Source organism: Somniosus microcephalus, unplaced genomic scaffold (genome assembly GCF_052327205.1).
Source record: "Somniosus microcephalus isolate GS21.2 unplaced genomic scaffold, FLI_Smic_1.0 scaffold597, whole genome shotgun sequence".
Classification (NCBI taxonomy): domain Eukaryota; kingdom Metazoa; phylum Chordata; class Chondrichthyes; order Squaliformes; family Somniosidae; genus Somniosus; species Somniosus microcephalus.
In genome coordinates, this window is record NW_028225784.1 from 81,404 (window position 1) to 101,389 (window position 19,986).

At 52.2% G+C, this 19,986-nt stretch overlaps 1 protein-coding gene across 4 annotated transcripts in view; it reads left to right on the forward strand.

Moving 5' to 3' along the window:
- The first annotated feature begins 2,987 nt into the window (after window positions 1-2,987).
- Window positions 2,988-19,986, forward strand: part of LOC147081271 (mitochondrial import receptor subunit TOM40B-like) — a 70,580-nt gene continuing 53,581 nt past the window's right edge. For 3 of the 4 annotated variants that reach the window (XR_015076753.1, XM_085980848.1, XM_085980849.1), the window contains exons 1-6: window positions 2,988-3,217; window positions 4,938-5,005; window positions 9,120-9,209; window positions 10,848-10,949; window positions 14,433-14,538; window positions 14,716-14,838. Coding sequence is in view for 3 of the 4 variants with exons in the window: in XM_085980848.1 (XP_085836974.1) it covers window positions 3,127-3,217; window positions 4,938-5,005; window positions 9,120-9,209; window positions 10,848-10,949; window positions 14,433-14,538; window positions 14,716-14,838 (580 nt within the window). In the remaining variant the exon portion in view is untranslated. The remainder of the gene's footprint in view (window positions 3,218-4,937; window positions 5,006-9,119; window positions 9,210-10,847; window positions 10,950-14,432; window positions 14,539-14,715; window positions 14,839-19,986) is intronic. The other variant, XM_085980850.1, reaches the window with a different exon arrangement.

A 19,986-nucleotide genomic window follows, 5' to 3' on the forward strand; every position in this document is an offset into this window, starting at 1 on the left:
ACCCAACCTGTCCAAATCATCCTGGAGTTTCTTTGCATCCTCCTCACCGCACACACGGCCACCCAGCTTTGTGTCGTCTGCAAACTTGGAGATATTACATCTAGTTCCCTCGTCTAGATCATTAATATATATTGTGAATAGCTGGGGTCCTAGGACCGATCCCTGCAGTACCCCACTAGCGCGGGGAGTCTCGGCTGCGACGCCCCCCCCAGTTCGAATAGCCTGCCCGCTGTGGCCCGTTCACGCGTTGAGCGAGACGGAGGGTTGTGGCACCGACGAGGGTGCAGAGAAGATTTGCAAGGACGATACCGGAAGTGCGAGGATATGCCTAGCAGGAAAGGATCAACAGGCTGGGTCTGAGAAGGCTGAGGGGTGACCTGATCGAGGTCTTAAAAATTATGAGAGGTTTTGAGAGAGTGGATACAGAGTGTTTCCACTTGTGGCGAAGAGCATAACTGGAGACCAGAGAGAGAGTGTTCAAAAGAAACAGGTGGTTAAAAAGGCATGTGGGATACTTGCCTTCATTAGCCGAGGCATAGAATATAAGAGCAGGGAGGTTATGATGGAGCTGTACACAACGCTAGTTAGGCCACAGCTGGAATACTGTGTGCAGTTCTGGTCGCCACAGTATAAACGGGTCTTTTTCCGAGTGGCAGGCAGTGACTAGTGGGGTACCGCAGGAATCGGTGCTAGGACCCCAGCTATTCACAATATATATTAATGATCTGGACGAGGGAACTAGATGTAACATCTCCAAATTTGCAGACGACACAAAGCTGGGTGGGCGTGTGTGCTGTGAGGAGGATGCCGAGAAACTCCAGTACGATTTGAACAGGTTGGGTGATTGGGCAGATGCAATATAATGTGGATAAATGCGAGGTTATCCACTTTGGTGGCAAAAACAGGAAGGCAGATTATTATCTGAACGGCAATAGATTGGGAGAAGGGGAAGTGCAACGAGACCTGGGTGTCCTTGTGCACCAGTCGCTGAAGGTAAGCATGCAGGTGCAGCAGGCGGTTAAGAAGGCAAATGGTATGTTGACGTTCGTAGCAAAAGGGTTCGAGTACAAGAACAAGGATGTCTTGCTGCAGTTGTACAGGGCCTTGGTGAGACCGCACCTTGAGTATTGTGTGCAGTTTTGGTCACCTTATCTGAGGAAGGATGTTCTTGCCATGGAGGGAGTGCAGCGAAGATTCACCAGACTGATACCTGGGATGGCAGGAATGACGTATGAGGAGAGATTGGGACAATTGGGCTTGTACTCGCTGGAGTTTAGAAGAATGAGAGGGGTTCTCGTTGAAACTTATAAAATTCTAACAGGACTAGACAGACTAGATGCAGGAAGGATGTTCCCAATGGCGGGGGAGTCCGGAACCAGGGGTCACAGTCTAAGGATAAGGGGTAAGCCATTTAGGACAGAGATGAGGAGGAATTTCTTCACCCAGAGAGTGGTGAACCTGTGGAATTCTCTGCCACAGAAGGCAGTGGAGGCCAATTCATTAAATATATTCAAGAAGGAGTTGGATATATTTCTTCAGGCTAAAGGGATCAAGGGGTATGGGGAGAAAGCAGGGACAGGGTACTGAATTTGGATGATCAGCCATGATCGCATTGAATGGCGGAGCAGGCTCGAGGGGCCGAATGACCTACTCCTGCTCCTATCTTCTATGTTTCTATAGGAGGGATGTGATTGCATTGGAGAGGGTGCAGAGGAGATTCACCAGGATGTTACCTGGGCTGGAGCGCTTCAGCTATGAGGAGACACTGGACAGGCTGGGGTTGTTCTCCTTAGAGCAGAGAAGGTTAAGGGGAGATTGACCAGAATGGTACCAGGGATGAGGGACTTCAGTTACGTGGAGAGACTGGAGAAGCTGGGGTTGTTCTCCTTAGAGCAGAGAAGGTTAAGAGGAGATTGACCAGAATGGTACCAGGGATGAGGGACTTCAGTTACGTGGAGAGACTGGAGAAGCTGGGGTTGTTCTCCTTAGAGCAGAGAAGGTTAAGGGGAGATTGACCAGAATGGTACCGGGGATGAGGGACTTCAGTTACGTGGAGAGACTGGAGAAGCTGGGGTTGTTCTCCTTGGAGCAGAGAAGGTTAAGAGGAGATTGAACAGAATGGTACCGGGGATGAGGGACTTCAGTTACGTGGAGAGACTGGAGAAGCTGGGGTTGTTCTCCTTAGAGCAGAGAAGGTTAAGGGGAGATTGACCAGAATGGTACCGGGGATGAGGGACTTCAGTTACGTGGAGAGACTGGAGAAGCTGGGGTTGTTCTCCTTAGAGCAGAGAAGGTTAAGGGGAGATTGACCAGAATGGTACCAGGGATGAGGGACTTCAGTGATGTGGAGAGACTGGAGAAGCTGGGGTTGTTCTCCTTAGAGCAGAGAAGGTTAAGGGGAGATTGACCAGAATGGTTCCAGGGATGAGGGACTTCAGTTATGTGGAGAGACTGGAGAAGCTGGGGTTGTTCTCCTTAGAGCAGAGAAGGTTAAGGGGAGATTGACCAGAATGGTACCGGGGATGAGGGACTTCAGTTACGTGGAGAGACTGGAGAAGCTGGGGTTGTCTGCCTTTAATTCGCATTTTCGGTCTGCGGACCCAAATGAGTTATAGATGGGGATTGAAACGGGGTTACCGCCCAGAAGATCCTGCCTCAGCCTCTGAGGGGAGGAATGAAAACCTTATTCGCCCCTTTTTCCCTGGCACAGTTTCCCAAATTCCAACCTCGCTTTAAATGTCAGGTGTTGGAATGAATTGTTGTTGTAAGATGGAGGCGTGATCGAGGGGGCGGGGCCAGTGTTGTCATGGGGCGGGGCTTGAGCTGGCTGGGGCAAGCAAGGACGTCTGACGTCAGCGCGTCTCCCAGCCAAGCCAAGAGGCCGGAGCGGGGCAGCGGCGTCTGACGTCAGCGCGTCGCCGAGCCGAGCCAAGAGGCGGGAGCGGGGCAGCGGCGTCTGACGTCAGCGCGTCGCGTCCATGGCCGGCCGGCGTCGAAAGCAAAAGTGCAAGATGGCGGCCGCAGGCTGAGGCGGCGGAAAAACCCAAGCTGCAGAGTCGCGATGAATTTACCGGATCCATTGATTTGAAGTGGTTTTTTTTTTCCCGCCTTGACGTTTACTCGGCCATGGGCAACGGGGCGGCGGCCGAGCGGCGGCGGCGCCGGTTCCTGCTCGAGAATCCTGGCGGCTTCGAGCGGCTTCACCGGCAGAGCGCGGGTGAGGCGAGGTCGGCTGTCAATCAGCCGGCGTGGGGAGCCAATCAGAGCGCGCGGCCTGCGGAAAGCGGCCAATCAGATTGAGGGAGGGCGGGACTAAAGTCAATCAGCCCCACGTGGGAGGCTGCTGTCAATTAACTAGCGTGGGGAGCCAATCAGAGCGCGCGGCCGGGGGGTGGCCGGCGGCCAATCAGAGGGAGAGGAGCAACTGTCAATCAGTCCCACGGGGGAGGGAAGGCAGGGGCGGCCGAGGGGTGCAGCCAATCAGAGAGAGGCGGGGCCATCTGACACAGATTAGGGGCGGGGCCGGAGGATACTCAGATTAGGGGGCGGGGCCGGAGGTCCCTCAGATTAGGGGGCGGGGCCGGAGGACTCGCAGATTAGGGGGCGGGGCCGGAGGACTCAGATTAGGGGGCGGGGCCGGAGGACTCTCAGGTTAGGGGGCGAGGCCGGAGGACACTCAGGTTAGGGGGTGGGGCCGGAGGGCTCTCAGATTAGGGGGCGGGGCCGGAGGACTCTCAGATTAGGGGGCGGGGCCGGAGGACTCTCAGATTAGGGGGCGGGGCCGGAGGACTCTCAGATTAGGGGGCGGGGCCGGAGGACTCAGATTAGGGGGCGGGGCCGGAGGACTCTCAGATTAGGGGGCGGGGCCGGAGGACTCTCAGATTAGGGGGCGGGGCCGGAGGACTCTCAGATTAGGGGGCGGGGCCGGAGGACTCTCAGATTAGGGGCGGGGCCGGAGGACTCTCAGATCAGGGGCGGGGCCGGAGGACTCTCAGATTAGGGGGCGGGGCCGGAGGACTCTCAGATTAGGGGGCGGGGCCGGAGGACTCTCAGATTAGGGGGCGGGGCCGGAGGACTCTCAGGTTAGGGGCAGGGCCGGAGTACTCTCAGATTAGGGGGCGGGGCCGGAGGACTCTCAGATTAGGGGGCAGGGCCGGAGGACTCTCAGATTAGGGGGCGGGGCCGGAGGACTCTCCGATTAGGGGGCGGGGCCGGAGGACTCAGATTAGGGGGCGGGGCCGGAGGACTCAGATTAGGGGGCGGGGCCAGAGGACTCTCAGATTAGGGGGCGGGGCCGGAGGACTCTCAGATTAGGGGGCGGGGCCGGAGGACTCTCAGATTAGGGGGCGGGGCCGGAGGACTCTCAGATTAGGGGGCAGGGCCGGAGGACTCTCAGATTAGGGGGCGGGGCCGGAGGACTCTCCGATTAGGGGGCGGGGCCGGAGGACTCAGATTAGGGGGCGGGGCCAGAGGACTCTCAGATTAGGGGGTGGGGCCGGAGGACTCTCAGATTAGGGGGCGGGGCCGGACGACTCTCAGATTAGGGGGCGGGGCCGGAGGACTCTCAGATTAGGGGGCGGGGCCGGAGGACTCTCAGATTAGGGGGCGGGGCCGGAGGACTCTCAGATTAGGGGCGGGGCCGGAGGACCCTCAGATTAGGGGGCGGGGCCGGAGGACTCTCAGATTAGGGGGCGGGGCCGGAGGACTCACAGATTAGGGGGCGGGGCCGGAGGACTCTCCGATTAGGGGGTGAGGCCGGAGGACTCTCCGATTAGGGGGTGGGGCCGGAGGACTCTCCGATTAGGGGGCGGGGCCGGAGGACTCTCAGATTAGGGGGCGGGGCCGGAGGACTCTTAGAGTAGGGGGCGGGGCTCTGGGGAGCATCACTTCTTCATTCCTGATCATAATCCAGAAATTTATCGTCCGTCTCCCCGCAGATGTCTTCCCGCAGCAGATCGAAGGTGTGAAACTGATAGTCAACAAGAACCTCAGCCGCCATTTCCAGGTCAGACTCACGTACAAGGCCCACAACACTCCCAGGGCACGTACAGCATGGGTTAGATACAGAGTAAAGCTCCCTCTACACTGTCCCATCAAACACTCCCAGGGCAGGTACAGCACGGGGTTAGATACAGAGTAAAGCTCCCTCTACACTGTCCCATCAAACACTCCCAGGGCAGGTACAGCACGGGTAAGATACAGAGTAAAGCTCCCTCTACACTGTCCCATCAAACACTCCCAGGGCAGGTACAGCACGGGGTTAGATACAGAGTAAAGCTCCCTCTACACTGTCCCATCAAACACTCCCAGGGCAGGTACAGCACGGGGTTAGATACAGAGTAAAGCTCCCTCTACACTGTCCCGTCAAACACTCCCAGGGCAGGTACAGCACGGGTTAGATACAGAGTAAAGCTCCCTCTACACTGTCCCATCAAACACTCCCAGGGCAGGTACAGCACGGGGTTAGATACAGAGTAAATCTCCCTCTACACTGTCCCATCAAACACTCCCAGGGCAGGTACAGCACGGGTTAGATACAGAGTAAAGCTCCCTCTACACTGTCCCATCAAACACTCCCAGGGCAGGTGCAGCACGGGTTAGATACAGAGTAAAGCTCCCTCTACACTGTCCCATCAAACACTCCCAGGGCAGGTACAGCACGGGGTTAGATACAGAGTAAAGCTCCCTCTACACTGTCCCATCAAACACTCCCAGGGCAGGTACAGCACGGGTTAGATACAGAGTAAAGCTCCCTCTACACTGTCCCATCAAACACTCCCAAGGCAGGTACAGCATGGGGTTAGATACAGAGTAAAGCTCCCTCTACACTGTCCCATCAAACACTCCCAGGGCAGGTACAGCACGGGGTTAGATACAGAGTAAAGCTCCCTCTACACTGTCCGATCAAACACTCCCAGGGCAGGTACAGCACGGGTTAGATACAGAGTAAAGCTCCCTCTACACTGTCCCATCAAACACTCCCAGGGCAGGTACAGCACGGGGTTAGATACAGAGTAAAGCTCCCTCTACACTGTCCCATCAAACACTCCCAGGGCAGGTACAGCACGGGGTTAGATACAGAGTAAAGCTCCCTCTACACTGTCCCATCAAATACTCCCAGGGCAGGTACAGTACGGGTTAGATAGAGAGTAAAGCTCCCTCTACACTGTCCCATCAAACACTCCCAGGGCAGGTACAGCACGAGGTTAGATACAGAGTAAAGCTCCCTCTACACTGTCCCATCAAACACTCCCAGGGCAGGTACAGCACGGGTTGGATACAGAGTAAAGCTCCCTCTACACTGTCCCATCAAACACTCCCAGGGCCGGTACAGCACGGGTTAGATACAGAGTAAAGCTCCCTCTACACTGTTCCATCAATCACTCCCAGGGCAGGTACAGCACGGGTTAGATACAGAGTAAAGCTCCCTCTACACTGTCCCATCAATCACTCCCAGGGCAGGTACAGCACGGGGTTAGATACAGAGTAAAGCTCCCTCTACACTGTCCCATCAATCACTCCCAGGGCAGGTACAGCACGGGTTAGATACAGAGTAAATCTCCCTCTACACTGCCCCATCAAACACTCCCAGGGCAGGTACAGCACGGGTTAGATACAGAGTAAATCTCCCTCTACACTGTCCCATCAAACACTCCCAGGGCAGGTACAGCACGGGTTAGATACAGAGTAAAGCTCTCTCTACACTGTCCCATCAAACACTTCCAGGGCAGGTACAGCATGGGTTAGATACAGAGTAAACCTCGCTCTACACTGTCCCATCAAACACTCCCAGGGGCGGTACAGCACAGGGTTAGATACAGAGTAAAGCTCCCTCTACACTGTCCCATGAAACACTCCCAGGGCAGGTACAGCACGAGTTAGATACAGAGTAAAGCTGCCTCTACACTGTCCCATCAAACACTCCCAGGGCAGGTACAGCACGGGGTTAGATACAGAGTAAAGCTCCCTCTACACTGTCCCATCAATCACTCCCAGGGCAGGCACAGCACAGGTTAGATACAGAGTAAAGCTCCCTCTACACTGTCCCATCAAACACTCCCAGGGCAGGTACAGCACGGGTTAGATGCAGAGTAAAGCTGCCTCTACACTGTCCCATCAAACACTCCCAGGGCAGGTACAGCACGGGGTTAGATACAGAGTAAAGCTCCCTCTACACTGTCCCATCAATCACTCCCAGGGCAGGCACAGCACGGGGTTAGATACAGAGTAAAGCTCCCTCTACACTGTCCCATCAAACACTCCCAGGGCAGGTACAGCACGGGGTTAGATACAGAGTAAAGCTCCCTCTACACTGTCCCATCAAACACTCCCAGGGCAGGTACAGCACGGGGTTAGATACAGAGTAAAGCTCCCTCTACACTGTCCCATCAAACACTCCCAGGGCAGGTACAGCACGGGGTTAGATACAGAGTAAAGCTCCCTCTACACTGTCCCATCAAACACTCCCAGGGCAGGTACAGCACAGGGTTAGATACAGAGTAAAGCTCCCTCTGCACTGTCCCATCAAACACTCCCAGGGTAGGTACAGCACGGGTTAGATACAGAGTAAAGCTCCCTCTACACTGTCCCATCAAACACTCCCAGGGCAGTTACAGCACGGGGTTAGATACAGAGTAAAGCTCCCTCTACACTGTCCCATCAACACTCCCAGGGCAGGTACAGCACGGGGTTAGATAGAGAGTAAAGCTCCCTCTGCACTGTCCCATCAAACACTCCCAGGGCAGGTAGAGCACGAGTTAGATACAGAGTAAAGCTCCCTCGACACTGTCCCATCAAACACTCCCAGGGCAGGTACAGCACGGGGTTAGATACAGAGTAAAGCTCCCTCTACACTGTCCCCATCAAACACTCCCAGGGCAGGTACAGCACGGGGTTAGATACAGAGTAAAGCTCCCTCTACACTGTCCCATCAAACACTCCCAGGACAGGCACAGCACGGTTTAGATACAGAGCAAAGCTCCCTCTACACTGTCCCATCAAACACTCCCAGGGCAGGTACAGCACGGGTTAGATACAGAGTAAAGCTCCCTCTACACTGTCCCATCAAACACTCCCAGGGCAGGTACAGCACGGGTTAGATACAAAGTAAAGCTCCCTCTACGCTGTCCCATCAAACACTCCCAGGGCAGGTACAGCACGGGGTTAGATACAGAGTAAAGCTCCCTCTGCACTGTCCCATCAAACACTCCCAGGGCAGGTACAGCACGGGTTAGATACAGAGTAAAGCTCCCTCTACACTGTCCCATCAAACACTCCCAGGGCAGGTACAGCACGGGGTTAGATACAGAGTAAAGCTCCCTCTACACTGTCCCATCAAACACTCCCAGGGCAGGTACAGCACGGGTTAGATACAGAGTAAAGCTCCCTCTACACTGTCCCATCAAACACTCCCAGGGCACGTACAGCATGGGGTTCGATACAGAGTAAAGCTCGCTCTACACTGTCCCATCAAACACTCCCAGGGCAGGTACAGCACGGGGTTAGATACAGAGTAAAGCTCCCTCTACACTGTCCCATCAAACACTCCCAGGGCAGGTACAGCACGGGGTGAGATACAGAGGAAAGCTCCCTCTACAATGTCCCATCAAACACTCCCAGGGCAGGTACAGCACGGGGTTAGATACAGAGTAAAGCTCCCTCTACACTGTCCCATCAAACACTCCAAGGGCAGGTACAGCACAGGGTTAGATGCAGAGTAAAGCTCCCTCTGCACTGTCCCATCAAACACTCCAAGGGCAGGTACAGCACGGGGTTAGATACAGAGTAAAGCTCCCTCTACAATGTCCCATCAAACACTCCAAGGGCAGGTACAGCACGGGGTTAGATACAGAGTAAAGCTCCCTCTACACTGTCCCATCAAACACTCCCAGGGTAGGTACAGCATGGGGTTAGATACAGAGTAAAGCTCCCTCTACAATGTCCCATCAAACACTCCAAGGGCAGGTACAGCACGGGGTTAGATACAGAGTAAAGCACACTGTGACCCCCTGGGTTGGAATTGAACCTGGTCCCAGAAGCCATCTTGATTGACACTTTCGGTCGAGCCGGGCGAACTCTGAACTTTTAGCTGACTGGCCCTCTATCTTTCGCTTCCTCAGGCTGCCCACACCATCCACATGAGCTCGATGTCGCCTCACTACCACTTCAAAACCACGTACTCGGGAAACCATCAGGCCGGGCCTGGTGAGGTAGGTGTTACGCGGTCTATGGGGCAGGGGCGTGGCGGTGGGGTGCATTGTCTGACCCGGGGTACAGTCCGTTCACATTTGATTCAGTCCCAGGCCTCGAGGAGGGAGGTTGTCTATCTCTCTCTCTCTGACTGTCTCTCACTGTGTGTGAGTGAGTGGGAAGGGGTTTGGGTCCATTGGGATTGTGTACAGTGTGAGTGAATGGGAAGGGGTTTGGGTCCATTGGGATTGTGTACAGTGGGAGTGAATGGGAAGGGGTTTGGGTCCATTGGGATTGTGTACAGTGGGAGTGAATGGGAAGGGGTTGTGTACAGTGGGAGTGAATGGGAAGGGGTTTGGGTCCATTGGGATTGTGTACAGTGGGAGTGAATGGGAAGGGGTTTGGGTCCATTGGGATTGTGTACAGTGGGAGTGAATGGGAAGGGGTTTGGGTCCATTGGGATTGTGTACAGTGGGAGTGAATGGGAAGGGGTTTGGGTCCATTGGGATTGTGTACAGTGGGAGTGAATGGGAAGGGGTTTGGGTCCATTGGGATTGTGTACAGTGGGAGTGAATGGGAAGGGGTTTGGGTCCATTGGGATTGTGTACAGTGGGAGTGAATGGGAAGGGGTTTGGGTCCATTGGGATTGTGTACAGTGGGAGTGAATGGGAAGGGGTTTGGGTCCATTGGGATTGTGTACAGTGGGAGTGAATGGGAAGGGGTTTGGGTCCATTGGGATTGTGTACAGTGGGAGTGAATGGGAAGGGGTTTGGGTCCATTGGGATTGTGTGCAGTGGGAGTGAATGGGAAGGGGTTTGGGTCCATTGGGATTGTGTACAGTGGGAGTGAATGGGAAGAGGTTTGGGTCCATTGGGATTGTGTACAGTGGGAGTGAATGGGAAGGGGTTTGGGTCCATTGGGATTGTGTACAGTGGGAGTGAATGGGAAGGGGTTTGGGTCCATTGGGATTGTGTACAATGGGAGTGAATGGGAAGGGGTTTGGGTCCATTGGGATTGTGTACAGTGGGAGTGAATGGGAAGGGGTTTGGGTCCATTGGGATTGTGTACAGTGGGAGTGAATGGGAAGGGGTTTGGGTCCCATTGGGATTGTGTACAGTGGGAAAGAATGGGAAGGGGTTTGGGTCCATTGGGATTGTGTACAGTGGGAGTGAATGGGAAGGGGTTTGGGGCCATTGGGATTGTGTACAGTGGGAGTGAATGGGAAGAGGTTTGGGGCCATTGGGATTGTGTACAGTGGGAGTGAACGGGAAGGGGTTTGGGTTCATTGGGATTGTGTACAGTGGGAGTGAATGGGAAGGGGTTTGGGTCCATTGGGATTGTGTACAGTGGGAGTGAATGGGAAGGGGTTTGGGTCCATTGGGGTTGTGTACAGTGGGAGTGAATGGGAAGGGGTTTGGGTCCATTGGGATTGAGTACAGTGGGAGTGAATGGGAAGGGGTTTGGGTCCATTGGGATTGTGTACAGTGGGAGTGAATGGGAAGGGGTTTGGGTCCATTGGGGTTGTGTACAGTGGGAGTGAATGGGAAGGGGTTTGGGTCCATTGGGATTGAGTACAGTGGGAGTGAATGGGAAGGGCTTTGGGTCGTTTCAATGGGATCTCACGTGACTCTCTTTTTTGCTTTCCTTGCCCATTGCAGAATTTTCCGCTGCTATTAGCGGAAATGGACAGCGCGGGAAGCCTCAATGCCCAGTGCGTCGTACTACTCACCCACCGAATCCGTGCCAAGGCAGCTTTTCAGGTATGAGCGGGTCTCGGGACGGGGGGAAAGGGCCGAACCAGCATTGAAACATCCCTTCGGGCCTTCAGATAGAAGGTTAGGGCACAGGAGGAGGCCGCTCGGCCGCTCGAGTCTGCTCCGCCATTCAATCAGATCAAGGCTGATCTGATCTTGGCCTCAGCTGGCAGCAGTGACTAGTGGGGTACCGCAGGGATCGGTGCTAGGACCCCAGCTATTCACAATATATATTAATGATCTAGACGAGGGAACTAGATGTAATATCTCCAAGTTTGCAGACGACACAAAGCTGGGTGGGCGTGTGTGCTGTGAGGAGGATGCAGAGAAACTCCAGGATGATTTGGACAGGTTGGGCGATTGGGCAGAAGCATGGCAGATGCAGTATAATGCGGATAAATGCGAGGTTATCCACTTTGGTGGCAAAAACAGGAAGGCGGATTATTATCTGAACGGCAATAGATTGGGAGAAGGGGAAGTGCAACGAGACCTGGGTGTCCTTGTGCACCAGTCGCTGAAGGTAAGCATGCAGGTGCAGCAGGCGGTTAAGAAGGCAAATGGTATGTTGGGCCTTCGTAGCGAGAGGATTCGAGTACAGGAACAAGGATGTCTTGCTGCAGTTGTACAGGGCCTTGGTGAGACCACACCTTGAGTATTGTGTGCAGTTTTGGTCGCCTTATCTGAGGAAGGATGTTCTTGCCATGGAAGGAGTGCAGCGAAGATTCACCTGGGATGGCAGGAATGACGTATGAAGAGAGATTGAGTCGATTGGGCTTATATTCACTAGAGTTTAGAAGAATGAGAGGGGATCTCATTGAAACCTATAAAATTCTAACAGGACTGGACAGACTAGATGCAGGAAGGATGTTCCCGATGGCGGGGGAGTCCAGAACCAGGGGTCACAGCCTAAGGATAATGGGTAAGCCATTTAGGACAGAGATGAGGAGGAATTTCTTCACCCAGAGAGTGGTGAACCTGTGGAATTCTCTACCTCAGAAGGCAGTAGAGGCCAATTCATTAAATATATTCAAGAAGGAGTTAGATACGTTTCTTAAGGCTAAAGGGATCAAGGGATATGGGGAGAAGGCAGGGACCGGGTACTGAATTTGGATGATCAGCCATGATCTCATTGAATGGCGGAGCAGGCTCGAGGGGCCGAATGGCCTACTCCTGCTCCTGTCTTCTATGTTTATGTTTATCGTCCGCTCCCCATAATCCTTCTCTCGCCTGTAGCTCAAAAATCTGCCTATCTCCGCCTTGAATATCGTCAGTGACCCAGCCGCCACAGCTCTCTGGGGTAAAGAATGCCAAAGATTCACGACCCTCCTGAAGAAAGGAATTCCTCCTCATCTCTGTTTTAAATGGGATGGCAGGCTGTGACTAGTGGGGCACCGCAAGGATCGGTGCTTGGGCTCCAGCTATTCACAATCTATATCAATGATTTGGATGAGGGGACTAAATGTAACATTTCCAAATTTGCTGATGTCACAATGCTAGGTGGCAGTGTCAATTGCGAAGAGGATGTGAAGAGGCTTCAAGGGGATCTCGACAGGCTCAGTGAGTGGGCGAGAACATGGCAGATGGATTATAATGTGGATAACTGTGAAGTTAGCCACTTTGGTAGAAAAAACAGAAAGGCAGAGTATTTCCTAAATGGTGAAAGATTGGGGAACGCAGATGCTCAAAGGAACCTGGGTGTCCTTGTACATGAGTCACTGAAAGTGCAGGTGCAGCAAGCCATTAGGAAGGCAAATGGTACGCTGGCCTTCATTACAAGAGGATTTGAGTACAGGAGTAAAGAAGTCTTACTCCAGTTATATAGGGCCTTGGTGAGACCACACCTGGAGTACTTTGTACAATTTTGGTCTCCTTACCTAAGGAAGGATATACTTGCCGTAGAGGGAGTGCAGCGAAGGTTCACGAGATTGATTCCCGGGATGGCGGGACTGTTTTATGAGAAGAGATTGAGTAAACTAAGCCTGTATTCTCTTGAATTCAGAAGAATGAGAGGGGATCTCATCCCAAAATGCATCACCTCACACTTTTCAGGGTTAAATTCCATTTGCCACTGTTCTGCCCATTGAACCATCCCGCCTATATCGTCCTGTAGCCTGAGGCTTCCCTCCTCGCTATTTCCCAGCCCACCAATTTTCGTGTCATCTGCGAACTTGCTGATCATACCTCCTACATTCATATCTAAATCATCAATGTACACTACAAACAGCAAAGGGACCCAGCAACCGATCCCTGCGGTACACCACCGGACACAGGCTTCCAGTCACAAAAAACAGTAAGTTCGCAGATGACACGAAAATTGTGAAGGGCGTAGATAGAAAGGAACTTTTCCCCTTTTAGTAGAGGGGTCAATAACCAGGGGGCATAGTTTCAAGGTAAGGGGCAGGAGGTTTAACAGGGGATTTGAGGAGGAACTTTTTCACCCAGAGGGTGGTTGGAATCTGGAACTCACTGCCTGAAAGGGTTGTAGAGGCAGGAACCCTCACAACGTTCAAGAAGCATTTAGATGAGCACTTGAAACGCCATAGCATACAAGGCTACGGACCAAGTGCTGGAAAATGGGATTAGATTAGACAGGGCTTGATGGCCGACGTGGACACGATGGGCCGAAGGGCCTCTTTCTGTGCTGTTTAACTCTGTGACTCTATGACTTTATGTCCTCCTCACAAATTGCTTTCCCACCTATCTTTCTATCATCAGCAAATTTGGCTACAGTACACTCAAATCAAATCAACTTTTATTGTCACTGTTAGTGCACAAGTGCAGTACAACGAAATGTAGGCTTGCGGCTCCCGAGAGTGTACATTTAGATTAAGACATTTAAACATTCAACATACATTTGGCTTGTAATACATTAACATAAACATAAACATAATAAGGTGCATTGGCAGACGTGCAGGCTTTAGAGTTTATTTGTGGAGTTCAGTAGGATGACAGCCCTGGGAAAGAAGCTGTTCCTAAATCTGGTCGTTCGGGTGCGAATGCATCTGTAGCGTCTCCCAGATGGCAGGGGGGGCGAACAGACTGTGGCTGGGGTGGGTAGGGTCTTTGATGATGGACCGTGACCTCCGTAAACAGCGTTTCTGGTAGATGTGCTCTGTGGTCGGTAGCCGGGTGCCGGTAATGCGTTGGGCAGTTTTGACTACCCGCTGCAGGGCTTTCCGGTCATAGTAGCTACAGCTGCCATACCATACTGTGATACAGTTCGTCAGGATGCTCTCTATTGTGCAGCGGTAACAGTTAGAGAGGATCAGGGGTGACAGGTTACATCCCTTCAGCCTCCTTAGGAAATATAGGGGCTGCTGGTCCTTCTTCACCAGAGAGGAGGTGTTGAGGGACCAGGAGAGGTCTTCCGTGATGTGGACTCCGAGGAACTTAAAGCTGTCCACCCTTAAAGCTGTCAGCGCCTTCATCCAAGTTGGAGGGGAGAGGGGGGCTTGGAGGGGTAATAATCGTCTTTCTTTTCTCTCCCAGACGGAACAGGAAAGATTCCTTACCTGGCAGTTTGACTCCGAGTACCGGGCCGACACATTCACCGCGACCTTCACCCTGGGCAACCCTGACGTCATCAACGAATCAGGTGAGGCAGTGTCCGCCAATGACCTTTCAGCCCCCCCGCCCCTGCTCCCGGGGGAGTTGGAGTCAAAGCTTAAGGCGCAGTGTGGATCTGGCCGCGAAGGATGGTGCGGGGGCGGGGAGGGGTGTGTGTGTGACAGATCACGCCGGGGCTGAGAGTGTTGTGTTTTTCTCAATGCAGTGATTGTGGTGGCCCATTTCCTACAAAGCGTCACACGGAACCTGGTCCTCGGAGGAGAAATGGTTTATCATCGTCGGCCAGAGGAGGAAGGAGCGATATTGACACTGGCGGGGAAATACACTAGTGAGTGTGACAGTGAGGGGTGTGGGGTATATCAGTGTGTTACAGTGAGGGGTGTGGGGTATATCAGTGTTACAGTGAGGGGTGTGGGGTATATCAGTGTTACAGTGAGGGGTGTGGGGTATATCAGTGTTACAGTGAGGGGTGTGGGGTATATCAGTGTTACAGTGAGGGGTGTGGGGTATATCAGTGTTACAGTGAGGGGTGTGGGGTATATCAGTGTTACAGTGAGGGGTGTGGGGTGTATCAGTGTTACAGTGAGGGGTGTGGGGTATATCAGTGTGTCACAGTGAGGGGTGTGGGGTATATCAGTGTTACAGTGAGGGGGGTGGGGTATATCAGTGTTACAGTGAGGGGTGTGGGGTATATCAGTGTTACAGTGAGGGGTGTGGGGTATATCAGTGTTGCAGTGAGGGGTGTGGGGTATATCAGTGTTACAGTGAGGTGTCTGGGGTATATTGGTGTTACAGTGAGGGGAGTGGGGTATATTGGTGTTACAGTGAGGGGTGTGGGGTATATCAGTGTTACAGTGAGGGGTGTGGGGTATATCGGAGTGTTACAGTGAGGGGTGTGGGGTATATCAGTGTGTTACAGTGAGGGGTGTGGGGTATATCAGTGTGTTACAGTGAGGGGTGTGGGGTATATCAGTATTACAGTGAGCGGTGTGGGGTATATCAGTATTACAGTGAGCGGTGTGGGGTATATCAGTGTGTTACAGTGAGGGGTGTGGGGTATATCAATGTTACAGTGAGGGGTGTAGGGTATATCAGTGTTACAGTGAGGGGTGTGGCGTATATCAGTGTTACAGTGAGGGGTGTGGGGTATATCGCAATGTTACAGTGAGGGGTGTGGGGTATATCAGTGCTACAGTGAAGGGTGTCGGGTATTTCAGTGCTACAGTGAGGGGTGTGGGGTATATCAGTGTTACAGTGAGGGGGTGTGGGGTATATCAGTGTTACAGTGATGGGTGTGGGGTATATCAGTGTTGTAGTGATGGGTGTGGGGTATTTCAGTGTTACAGTGAGGAATGTGGGGTATATCAGTGTTACAGTGAGGGGTGTGGGGTATATCAGTGTTACAGTGATGGGTGTGGGGTATATCAGAGTGTTACAGGGAGGGGGTGTGGGGTATATCAGTGTTACAGTGAGGGGTGTGGGGTATATCAGTGTTACAGTGAGGGGTGTGGGGTATATCGGAGTGTTACAGTGAGGGGTGTGAGGTATATCAGTGTGTTACAGTGAGGGGTGTGGGGTATATCAGTGTGTTACAGTGAGGGGTGTGGGGTATATCAGTATTACAGTGAGCGGTGTGGAGTATATCAGTGTTACAGTGAGGTGTCTGGGGTATATCAGTGTTACAGTGAGGGGTGTAGCGTATATCAGTGTTACAGTGAGGGGTGTGGGGTATATCGGAGTGTTACAGTGAGGGGTGTGGGGTATATCAGTGTGTTACAGTGAGGGGTGTGGGGTATATCGGTGTGTTACAGTGAGGGGTGTGGGGTATATCAATGTTACAGTGAGGGGTGTATGGTATATCAGTGTTACAGTGAGGGGTGTGGGGTATATCAGTGTTACAGTGATGGATGTGGGGTATATCAGTGTTACAGTGAGGGGCGTGGGGTATATCAGTGTTACAGTGAGGGGTGTGGGGTATATCAGAGTGTTACAGTGAGGGGGTGTGGGGTATATCAGTGTTACAGTGATGGGTGTGGGGTATATCAGTGTTACAGTGATGGATGTGGGGTATATCAGTGTTACAGTGAGGGGTGTGGGGTATATCAGAGTGTTACAGTGAGGGGTGTGCGGTATATCAGTGTTACAGTGAGGGGTGTGGGGTATATCAGTGTTACAGTGAGGGGTGTGGGGTATATCAGAGTGTTACAGTGAGGGGTGTGCGGTATATCAGTGTTACAGTGAGGGGTGTGGGGTATATCAGTGTTACAGTGAGGGGTGTGGGGTATATCAGTGTTAGTGAGGGGTGTGAGGTATATCAGTGTTACAGTGATGGGTGTGGGGTATATCAGTGTTACAGTGAGGGGTGTGGGGTATATCAGTGTTACAGTGAGGGGTGTGGGGTATATCAGTGTTACAGTGAGGGGTGTGGGGTATTTCAGTGTTACAGTGAGGGGTGTGGGGTATATCAGTGTTACAGTGAGGGGTGTGGGGTATTTCAGTGTTAGTGAGGGGTGTGGGGTATATCAGTGTTACAATGAGGGGCATGGGGTATATCAGTGTTACAGTGAGGGGTGTGAGGTATATCAGTGTTACAGTGAGGGCTGTGGGGTATATCAGTGTTACAGTGAGGGGTGTGGGGTATATCAGTGTTACACTGAGGGGTGTGGGGTATATCAGTGTTACAGTGAGGGGTGTGGGGTATATCAGTGTTACAGTGAGGGGTGTGGGGTACATCAGTGTTACAGTGAGGGGTGTGGGGTTTATCAGTGTTACAGTGAGGGGTGTGGGGTATATCAGTGTTACAGTGAGGGGTGTGGGGTATATCAGTGTTACACCGAGTGGTTGTAGGGGGTGGTGTGTGGGGTCAGCCTCACCACTGACTTATGAGCGGTTCGAATCGCTCCCACTCTCTTGATTCTAGACTTTGGGCTTATTTGGGGATTTTGACAAAAGTGCAGCAGAGAACTGGTTCTGGTGCAAGAAACTTTGATCTTTATTCAAGAAAGAAAATACAACATAACAATCTTATACACTAATAAAAATGGGGAACATTTTAATACACACGAGGGCAATACAGCAGAAAATACCTCACCCCTCCCAATCCCACTTCCTAGCTAAGTTGAACTCTGGAGGACCAGGGGTAATGCTCACCAAACGAATCCTTGACAGCTGAGCTGCTTCGCGGTTTCGGGGTTCGCTGGATGTGTTGGTCAGTGTCTGCCGTACCCCGGACGCGGTAGAGGACTTCGACTGCTGGTCAGTCTTCGCGAGTCCGCTGATGCGGTAGGGTGCGTTTTGGATCGATGGGGTGAGTACCCACTTTCCTTCTGTTGAGATAAGGTTTAGAGTTCCTTTTAAGTAAAAAATCTTACCCGGGGGGTAAGTCAGGAATAGATTGTAGATTGGAAAAATTTCGAATTTTCGGTTTTCTCCTGAGTTTTTCTTTGGTCGCGGTGGCTCGATATTACCAAGTTGGTTGGTGGTAATATTTTGTTGGTAGTTCCATAAGGCTCTTGTTGCCGCGATGTGTCCGCTGATGTCCTGGGTCACTGAAGCTGTTGAACTTGGGTGTACGGTAGAATGATGCCCCGTCTCGATGCTCCGGTTTCTTCTTGTGTGTTGCTTCCAGAGAGAACTCTCTTCATGAGAAAACAGGCCTTCAATTATACTTTGAGGGGCCTTCTAATCTGCGCGCCAAATCAGTCCCGGTTTATTGTTTGATTTGGGCGGGCTCGTTAACGGTAACTTGATTAGAAATGTGTAAAATGGTTTCGGGATGCTCTACTGATTATTCAATCAGCTGTTGAGCGCCTAGTTAATTGTCATAGCTACACTCAGGTTTCGAGTCTTGTGTCTGAGCCCGAGATTTCTATGTAGGTTGGCGAGGTGATTGGCATTATGCATGTTTTGGATGGGTCCTGTGTTTTGGGTGGGGCCTGCTCCTCCGTGGGTCGATTGTTAGGATGTTACTGTCTGATGGGGGCTGACAGAGGTTACACAGTTCCCCAGACAATTTGATTTACTCCCAATACCCAAACTGTCTTTTACAGAGTTTGATCCCATTCCCTGTTGCAGCCTTTTGTTCCTTTGCAGGCCCAACATGCCTTTTAAAAATGCCAAATCTTGGTTTCCGACCTTGAATCTCCCTCTGTTAGGCTCAATGCGTATTTTATCATCCTGAAGGTTGTTAGATAGAGTACAAAGTCATTTTATTTGGGGTTTTCTTCTACCTTCGGGGGATCTGTAAATTTTGAGAATCTTACAGGGGTGTGGGGTATATCAGAGTGTTACAGTGAGGGGTGTGGGGTATATCAGTGTTACAGTGAGGGGTGTGGGGTATATCAGAGTGTTACAGTGAGGGGTGTGGGGTATATCAGTGTTACAGTGAGGGCTGTGGGGTATATCAGTGTTACAGTGAGGGGTGTAGGGTGTATCAGTGTTACAGTGAGGGGTGTGGGGTATATCAGTGTGTTACAGTGAGGGGTGTAGGGTGTATCAGTGTTACAGTGAGGGGTGTGGGGTATATCAGTGTGTTACAGTGAGGGTATGTCAGTGTTACAGTGAGGGGTGTGGCGTATATCAGTGTTTCAGTGAGGGGTGTGGGGTATATCAGTGTTACAGTGAGGGGTGTGGGGTATATCAGTGTTACAGTGAGGGGTGTGGGGTATATCAGAGTGTTACAGTGAGGGGTGTGGGGTATGTCAGTGTTACACTGAGGGGTTTGGGGTATAACAGTGTTACAGTGAGGTGTGTTGGGTATATCAGTGTTACAGTGAGGGGTGTGGGGTATATCAGTGTTACAGTGAGGGGTGTGGGGTATATCAGTGTTACAGTGAGGGGTGTGGTGTATATCAGTGTTACAGCGAGGGGTGTGGGGTATATCAGTGTTGCAGTGAGGGGTGGGGTATATCAGTGTCACAGTGAGGGGTATATCAGTGTTACAGTGAGGGATGTGGGGTATATCAGTGTTACAGTGAGGGGTGTGGGGTATATCAGTGTGTTACAGTGAGGGTATGTCAGTGTTAGTGAGGGGTGTGGGTTATATCAGTGTTACAATGAGGTGACTGGGGTATATCAGTGTTACAGTGAGGGGTGTGGGGTATATCAGTGTTACAGTGAGGGGTGTGGTGTATATCAGAGTGTTACAGTGAGCGGTGTGGGGTATATCAGTGTTACAGGTGAGGGGTGTGGGTATATCAGAGTGTTACAGTGAGGGGTGTGGGGTATATCAGTGTTACAGTGAGGTGTGGGGGAAATCAGTGTTACAGTGACGGGTGTGGGGTATTTCAGTGCTACAGTGAGGGGTGTGGGGTATATCAGTGTTACAGTGAGGGGTATATCAGTGTTACAGTGAGGGGTGTCGGGTATATCGGAGTGTTACATTGCAGGGTGTGGGGTATGTCAGTGTTACAGTGAGTGGGTGTGGGGTATATCAGTATTAGAGTGAGGGGTGTGGGGTATATCAGTGTTACAGTGA